Source organism: Lolium rigidum, chromosome 4 (assembly GCF_022539505.1).
Source record: "Lolium rigidum isolate FL_2022 chromosome 4, APGP_CSIRO_Lrig_0.1, whole genome shotgun sequence".
NCBI classification, from domain to species: domain Eukaryota; kingdom Viridiplantae; phylum Streptophyta; class Magnoliopsida; order Poales; family Poaceae; genus Lolium; species Lolium rigidum.
The window spans coordinates 237,459,200-237,467,518 of NC_061511.1; the positions used below are offsets into that span (position 1 = coordinate 237,459,200).

Genomic DNA, 8,319 nt, shown 5'->3' on the forward strand with positions numbered 1-8,319 from the left:
GCCCCGAGCCCGTCCCCGCTACACAGGGGATGCTCCTGGCACGCCGGACACAACGAAAAGCGAGGCAGGGAGACGCGGGCCCGACGCGTCAGCGACTCGGAAGCTTAAAACCCCGTCGCCTACCTCTGGTCAAGCGACGTTAATGGCGTCCCAGCTTTCCCAGGCGACACAGGGAAGCTTCTCGTCATGCATGGCCGTGTGGCTATCCGCGACGGCGTTTATTGCGTCCAACGCCCCGCTGCATAATAAGAGCGCCCCTCCTTCCAGCCCCATCCCAATCTCTCGCTGCTCCAACCCCCCTCCTCTCCCAAATCTCCTCCTCCCTCGCCAATGTCGTCGTCCCGCAAGATCGCTGCACCGAACGGCTTCGGCTGCGGCAGCCTCACCGTGGCGGAGGCGTGGGCGTTGTACCGCGCGGGATATCCCCTCCCGCCGGACATGCGCCTGCCAAGAAGCGGCGGGTGGAGGATGGCCGTCAACGGCGTTGGTGTCCCGCCGCCGCCGTCGCCAGACACGGAGCGCTGGAGGAACGCGATCAGGGCTCGCCTCACTGTCGAGGAGCGGGCGGATCCAACCTGGGCGGCCACCGGCAACGACGCCTGGTGGGTCGACGACTTCTAGGCGTAGCACGACATCGAGATGAACAACACCGCCGGCCTCATCGACCGGCGGAACAGCTGGAACAAGGAGGGGCGTCTGTTGTTCTAGGGCGTCCCGGGGCGCACCCTGGAGCATGTTGTCGACGACATCCAGAACGGCGCGTCGAGGTTGGAGATGCCGTCGTCGCCGCCACCATCCCCTACGCCCGCAGCGCGCTGGCAGTCGAGGAGGACGTACTCGTCCTCCTCTAACTCTTCCTAGTCAGGACCCGCGCCTTCTTCGTCGCACCGCGCCGCACCCTACACCGTGCCCAAGCGCGAGGTGAAGGAGGAGCTGGAGTACGTGACGCCGCTCGTCAATCCGAGGTGCGGCGGCAACAGCGTTAGCCGGCACTAGCACAGGCGCGCCGGCGGCGCCTTCCTCATCCCGAAGCCGGAGGTGAAGGAGGAGCAGGACGACGAGGCAGCCGGGAAGGCGGCGATGTTGGCGGAGTACGAGCGGCAACAGCGTCTCATCGCCAGCAGCGACGGTCCCGAGGACTGCCCAGGGCTGCACGCGGCGTCGCTGAACGACAAAGACGCCTGGAGGGGCGACCTCGACAGGGCGATCGTCATGTCCATCCGCGACACCAGGAAGCCACTCGTCGACCTCACCGACGACGGTGAGGCTGGACTAAGCGGCGCGGTGAAGGACGAGACCATCGACGAGCCCGATGAGCGCGGCAAGCATGACGTCGTCATCGACTGGAGATGCTCTTAGGGGCGGTGCAATGGGGGCCTACTAAAACCTGGCATGTCGGGCCCTCTCGAGGAAACTATTCTGCTGCTACAACTCGTTTAGCGTTCACGCCATCCTCACGTCACGTGCCTCTCTAGACTAGTCTCTCCCCGTCCTCCGCCGCCGCGTCAGATCGCTCGCCGCTCCCCACGGTCGCCCTAGCGCCGCCACTACACCCCAGACCCCCAAATCGCGAGACTCCCCGCGGCGGCGCGCCGGCAGGATGGGAGACGAGGCGGCGAAGCACCTGGAGACGGCGCGGGCGGACCGCTCCGTGTGGCTCATGAAGTGCCCCCCGGTCGTCTCCCAAGCTTGGCAGGGCGCCTCCTCCTCCTCCGGCGAAGCTAACCCTAACCCGGTTGTCGCCAAGGTCGTGCTGTCCCTCAACCCCCTCAGCGCCGCCGAGCCCACCCTCCAGGCAAGGAGCCCGCCCCCGACGCTCCCCTCTTCCTCCCGTGCTTTTGGTTGTTGTACGGATCTGTTCGGTAGAGTCGCCTCTGTTGAACTGTCGACCCGAACTGAAGGTGGAACAAATTGGGGCCTGCTTGAATGAGCTGCCATTTGATGGGTATCACTAGGGTTCGGAAACATGTGTGCACATGACGAATGATAGGTCTGTCTCTAATTCCGGGAATTAGTTAAGTCCACAGACTGCAACCAAGCTCACTGGTAGGATTGCAGCATGGTTTCAGGATGCATTAAGAAGTGGATGGATGGAGTATATCCTAGTCATTGCTATAACTGATTCATTGAATGGATGGATGATTTTATTAACGAAGAGAAAATACTGTCTGCATCGAGCTAATTAGGTTGACACTCTGCATACGAAGATCACATGTCTTATGCAGACTGATATGGATGACACTGTCCTAACTGTTAATTATGTAATTGGCTGGTTGATACTCTGCATATGTATCACAAGTCTTATGCAGACTGATATGGATGGCACTGCCCTAACTGTTAATTATGTAATTGGTTGCTTGATACTCTGCATATGAAGATCTTATGCAGACCGATCTCATGACCTGGATGGCATACTGCTCGTGTTACAACTGTTAATTTTTGTTAATTCTGTGTCTGTATCATAGTCATGATTCCTTGCTTGCGGGTGCCTATCTTTCTTACATCATGCTATTTGGAATAACAGTTCAAGATGGAGATGGCTCAAACTAGGGAAACTAGCACTTGCAATTTGCCAAAGAGTTACTCGTTGAATATGTTCAAGGATTTCGTACCCATGTGTGTTTTTTCTGAGAATGGTCAAGGTATGAAACAGATTCACAGCTCATCAGCATTCTAGTGCTTCATGAATGTTTTTTTCTTACCATTCTAGTGTCCTGACTGATGTACATGGTTTGAGTTTTCCCTGTGGTTCTCCCTATGTACTTTTGCTTTAACACAGCTATTTGATTTCTTCTGCAATGGTAAGCTTGTGGAAATAGTCTAGTATGCTGAATTATAATTGTATGCTGTGGCATGTCTCTAATACTCCACACATGGTGAACAATTTCTACAAGAGAACCAGAGACACATGATTCTATTGTTTTGTCTGTACTATCATAGTTGTCAGTAAGATTTCACTAATATCTGCTAATGTTTCAGTTTCAAACCTTTGCACTTGCACCGTACTCATTAGAAATGAATCCGTGCAGTTACTTATACCATTATCGATTATCTGACTTAAATGATTCATTTGCATTTGGCATTGTTTGTATTTTGATTGCATGGTTTGGGCTATCTGTTAAATTTAATGATATTAATTGTGCCACCTTCATAATTATGGTATGCTGCTCAATATCTTGGTCTATTGTGTCTGATCTGAATACTTTAAGCTGTTACACATTTTAGTGTTCTTAATTTTGTGGATTCCTGAAAATTTGTAGTGCACGATTCATACATGGAATCAGGATTTACAATCTAGTAGTCGTCTGGGTAGTTATTGCATTTGTGTAAGATAAGTATTTTCATCAGCATTCTACTGCTTCATGAACGTTTTTCTTACCATTCTTTGTTTTCGATCATTTTCTTACCATTCTAGTGTCCTCACATGCTGACCATTTTCTGCAAGAGAACCAGAGACACATGATTCTAGTGTTTTATCTAAACTTTCATAGTTGTGGATATGGATTTCACTCATATCTGCTAATGTTTCAGTCTCAAACCTTTGCACACTACTCATGAGAAATGACATGCAGTTACTTATACTATTATCAATTATCTGACTTAAACGATTCAGACATTGTTTGTATTTTGATTGCATGATTTGGGCTATCTGTTGAGTTTTAATGATATTAGTTTTGCCATCTTCGTAATTTTGGTATGCTGTTCGCCTGAAATGTCATTGCGTGGGCATAGGACATGTCATCCTTTTCTTCATATATTGCCTATCTTGGTCTATTGCATCTGGCCTGAATACTCTAAGCTGTTACACATTTTGGTGTTCTTACGTTTGGGGCTTCCCTGCGAGTTCCAGTGCCATACAGGGAATGGGGATTTAGAATCTAATAGTTGTCTGCGTAGTTTCTGCTTTTATGTCCAAGATTAGTACAGTATTTCCTTGACATATAATCCATGTATGGCATTTATTCTGGGTAGTACGGACGCTGCACCCTGAGCGATTTTGCATAATTTATGAACACAGATACATCTGTTGACTGTTATTTAAATAAAACAGAGACTGTTAACGTACATGGTGCTGTCTAAAGACTAACCTACCGAGAGATTTCCAAATTTATATAGTTCACTAACCAACATTGAAACACTAACCTGATGAGTGTGGTTTCCAAATTTATATAGTTCACTGAGCAATATACCCGAACCTGCTAGCTGCCTACCACTGGAAACTGGTCACCACTGGCAGGTTATTGCCTGAAACCAGATGGAAAAGCTCCCACTAACTAGCACCTCTGTGGTTCTGGCCTTCTTGGTTCCTAAAGACTTTTGGGATTCTTCTAGTGGCACTTATTAGTTTTCATATGACTAAGTGTATCCTCTTTGTTGCAGGAAAACACTCGTGTGAAGGAAAAGTAGAGCATAAGTTCGACATGGAGCCTCACAAGGATAATTTATTAAACTACGCAAAGTTATGCCGTGAAAGAACACAAAAGTCCATGGTCAAAACTAGAAAAGTGCAGGTGGGGTGCTTCAATGGCCTTTTTCACCTTCTTGTGACTTTAAGGTATTATTATAATTTACCATCATTTTCACTGCTTCTAGGTACTTGATAACGACCACGGAATGAGCATGAGACCCATGCCTGGCATGGTTGGTCTGATAACTTCTGGTTCCAAGGTAATTATTTCTTTGGACAATTTGGGATTGTTCGTTTATACATCAACACCTGTTAATACATTGAGGTACTCCCTCCGTCCTGATGAGAGTGGCGCCTCAAATATTTCTCGCGGACCAAGGCAATGCGCTGTAAAGCAAACTTAGATGACAGTACCCCTCAATTCACTTGTTCAGTTAATATCTGTCCAGTAAATTCTCGCATGTAGCTCTTCCAGGAAGGGGGAGAGAGATTCCCGCATTCTACAGCTGTAAGAATAGTTGTTTGCTGGGATTAATTATTCAGGGGCAAAACAGGAAAGCCACCGTGTTTTAATCGCTCGCGCCATATATTGCGGGATTTTCAATGTTGAAAATTTAGGCCACCCTTATCGGGACAGAGTGGGTAGTTTAATAAGTCATGCAAGGTTTTCTGAATTTAAATCCAATGTTTAAGTATTGTAGAATATACATCATTCAGTGGTATCTACATGAAGCAATAAGCAATGCTTTCTCTCATTTTAGATCCATAACTCCATCTCCGTTGCCCATTGTCAGTACCTTCATCTTGAATTGCCAGTTATAACTTGTCTTTTTTTTGCGAATAACTTGTCATGACATATTTAATGTTGTGCTGTGCAGGAGAAGAGGAAGCCGACACCAACCAAACCATCTGACGTCAAGAGGACACGTAGGGATCGTCGGGAACTGGAGAATATCATCTTCAAGCTTTTTGAAAAGCAGCCTAACTGGGCACTGAAGGCACTAGTGCAAGAAACTGACCAGCCAGAGGTACTTCATCCCTAGCATTTCTAATGTAATTCCTGAAGCAACAACTGAGATACTGTTTGCTATTGGCTATGCAGCAATTCCTGAAGGAGATATTGAACGATCTGTGTATGTACAACAAACGAGGGCCGAACCAGGGAACCCACGAGCTCAAGCCTGAATACAAGAAATCGTCAGAGGAGGCCGCCGCTGATGCTTCGTGAACATGTTCTGTGTATTTGACTGTTGCTGTATAACTGAGATACCGAGAACCCCTTGGCCTGATGTGCTGAGCTATGGGTAGTCTGTTGACTACTCTTGCTGAATACCCCAGATGCTCGTGTTGTATTCTGTTTGCGTTTTAAGAGGGGTTGTTGTAACCGTAAGGGGAAGCTGGTACATATATGACACATGTTACAGATTTAAAAAAAAAAGATCTATTGAACCGCATGGAAGATCGTTTGATCAGTAAGTAATCCTTTTGAGAACTCCCGTCCGTACTTGAATAGTATCTTGGGCTAGAAATGGAGGCTAGCCTGAGCTTGAACTTTTTTTTGATAAACCATAATATATTAAGCTAGCAAGCCGCCTCATTAAAAACCTTCCAGTCCCCTTAGGTACCCTGGTAAGGAAAAGAGTGCGTCCGAAACTTGCTGCTCCACATCAAATAATAGTTACATCGTCTAGAAGAGTTTGGCGTAAGAAGCTAGGAGGTTCATCAACCCAATTACAAGAGGATTTTAAATAAAAACTATTTCTAGCTAACTCATGAGCAGCTATATTTGTAACTCTAACACAATGTTTAAAATCGACCTTCCCAATATTTGCTACTTGTGACAAAATCTCAGCATAAACAGCCGTGGCAGCATTCCATATCCTCTCATCTCCTGAGCATAGCTTGACCACTTCCAAGGAGTCAGATTCAGCTTCTAGCACATGACATCCAACATTATTGGCCAAGAATAAACCATGGAGCATAGCAAGAGCTTCCGCCATTTCCGCTGATGGAACATGTGGTATGAATGTTGATGACGCTGCGATAAATCCTCCTTGCCAATCACGCAGAATAGCACCTGAAGCTCCGCTTCGCTCTTCCAAGGAGAAAGTTGCATCAACATTTAATTTAACTGTATTCACCCCTGGCTTTAACCATACCTTTTTTGATAAAGATGCAACAGAAGTACTTGCCCGCCCTACATTTGCCACGATAGCTGTAATGGAATTCGTGCAATTGCGAACCGGAGGAACCTGCTCACCATGCGTCTGGCGGCGACGAAGCCACCAAATATACCAGGCTCCTACAGCAATAAGTTCTTGCATCTTTATAGTTTCATACCCTGGGACTGGAGATGAGGGTGACTTAAGCAGAGCTTCAAGAACCTGTGAACCTGATCGCCCATCTATCATTTCATCCTTTATCACCATCTCTATGCCCAATGCTTGCCAGATGCTAGCAGCACTGTGGCAATTAAATAGCATATGTGACACATCCTCAGGCTCCGCATTATAGAGAGGACACACATCAGAAGTACCAATATGTCTTTTCAACAAAATAGATTTGAGAGGGAGAATTCCATGCATTATCCTCCAGCAGAAAATTTTCACTTTTGCCGAAACATCTAATTTCCATAATATTTTCCATATGGGGTTATTTAGCGACGTACCCGTGATGAGAGATCTACATGTGACGCCATTAAATTGGTGTTTCCATTCAATATGATAGGCCGATCTGACGGAAAACACACCAGATTTTGTACCATGCCAAGCAATGAAATCGTCAAAGCTATTTAAATGAACTGGGATTTGCAAAATTCTGTTGACATCAATCGGATGGAAGTTGGTCCGGATTAATTCCTGATCCCATTTTCCAGAATTTGGATCAATGAGCCCGCTGACTCTGGTTAGTATGCACTGCCCACGTGGGCTCAGTATCTTGCGGTTCGGGCTGCTAGGGATCCATGGGTCCTTCCATATTTCAATCTCTTCTCCACTACCCACTCTCCAAATACACCCTCTTTTAAACGTTTGAATTCCGGCGCATATACTTTGCCAGGTGAATGAAGAACCTGCTTTAGGACCCGCCTTAAGAATGTCACCTGATGGGTAATATTTAGCCCGTAGCACTTGTGCACATAAGGAGTTGGGTTCATCAATTAGTCTCCAGACTTGTTTGGAGAGCATAGCCAAGTTAAAAGAGTGCAAATCACGAAAACCCATACCACCCTCCTTTTTGGGGAAACAGAGCTTCCACCATGAATACCAATGCATCTTCTTCCCTTGATCATCATCTCCCCACCAGAATTGCGCAATTACATCTGTAATCTTCTTGCATACATTTTTTGGTAGAAGAAACACTGACATTGCATAGACAGAGATCGATTGAGCAATAGCTTTGAGCAGAATTTCTTTACCTCCAATGGATAATTGTTTTTCTTTCCATCCTTTAATCAGTTGCAAGACTCTTTCCACCAAATGCAAGAAACAATCACTCCTGTCAGCTCCAATAAGCGCAGGCAGACCCAAATACTTATCAGAAAGTGCTTCAGTATTTATATTCAAGGTATTGCAGATTTGCACCTTCATATCTACATGAGTATTAGGACTAAAGAAAATACTTGATTTTGCCACACTAATCAATTGTCCCGAATTTACACAGTAAGCATCAAGAACTTGCTGCAAGGAGATTGCATTATCCAAATTCGCCTTCAAGAGAATCAAAGAATCATCAGCAAATAATAGGTGTGAAACTGATGGTGCATTTCTGCACACCTTGATCCCTTCAATGCCACCAATCTCTTCAGCATGCAACAAACAACTTGATAAACCCTCTGCACATAAAAGGAACAAATACGGGGATAAAGGGTCCCCCTGCCTAATACCTCTAGTCGGGATAAAACCTTCGGTCAT

General features: G+C 46.4%; 1 protein-coding gene across 1 annotated transcript; it reads left to right on the plus strand.

The window, feature by feature from the left end:
• Positions 1 to 1,511: 1,511 nt before the first annotated feature.
• Positions 1,512 to 5,884, plus strand: LOC124707325 (general transcription factor IIF subunit 2-like). Its single transcript, XM_047238982.1, has 6 exons — positions 1,512 to 1,795; positions 2,525 to 2,642; positions 4,381 to 4,511; positions 4,594 to 4,668; positions 5,287 to 5,436; positions 5,511 to 5,884. The coding sequence occupies exons 1-6, from the start codon at positions 1,601 to 1,603 to the stop codon at positions 5,634 to 5,636; spliced, it is 795 nt and encodes a 264-aa protein (XP_047094938.1). The 5' UTR covers positions 1,512 to 1,600; the 3' UTR covers positions 5,637 to 5,884.
• The last annotated feature ends 2,435 nt before the right edge of the window (positions 5,885 to 8,319 follow it).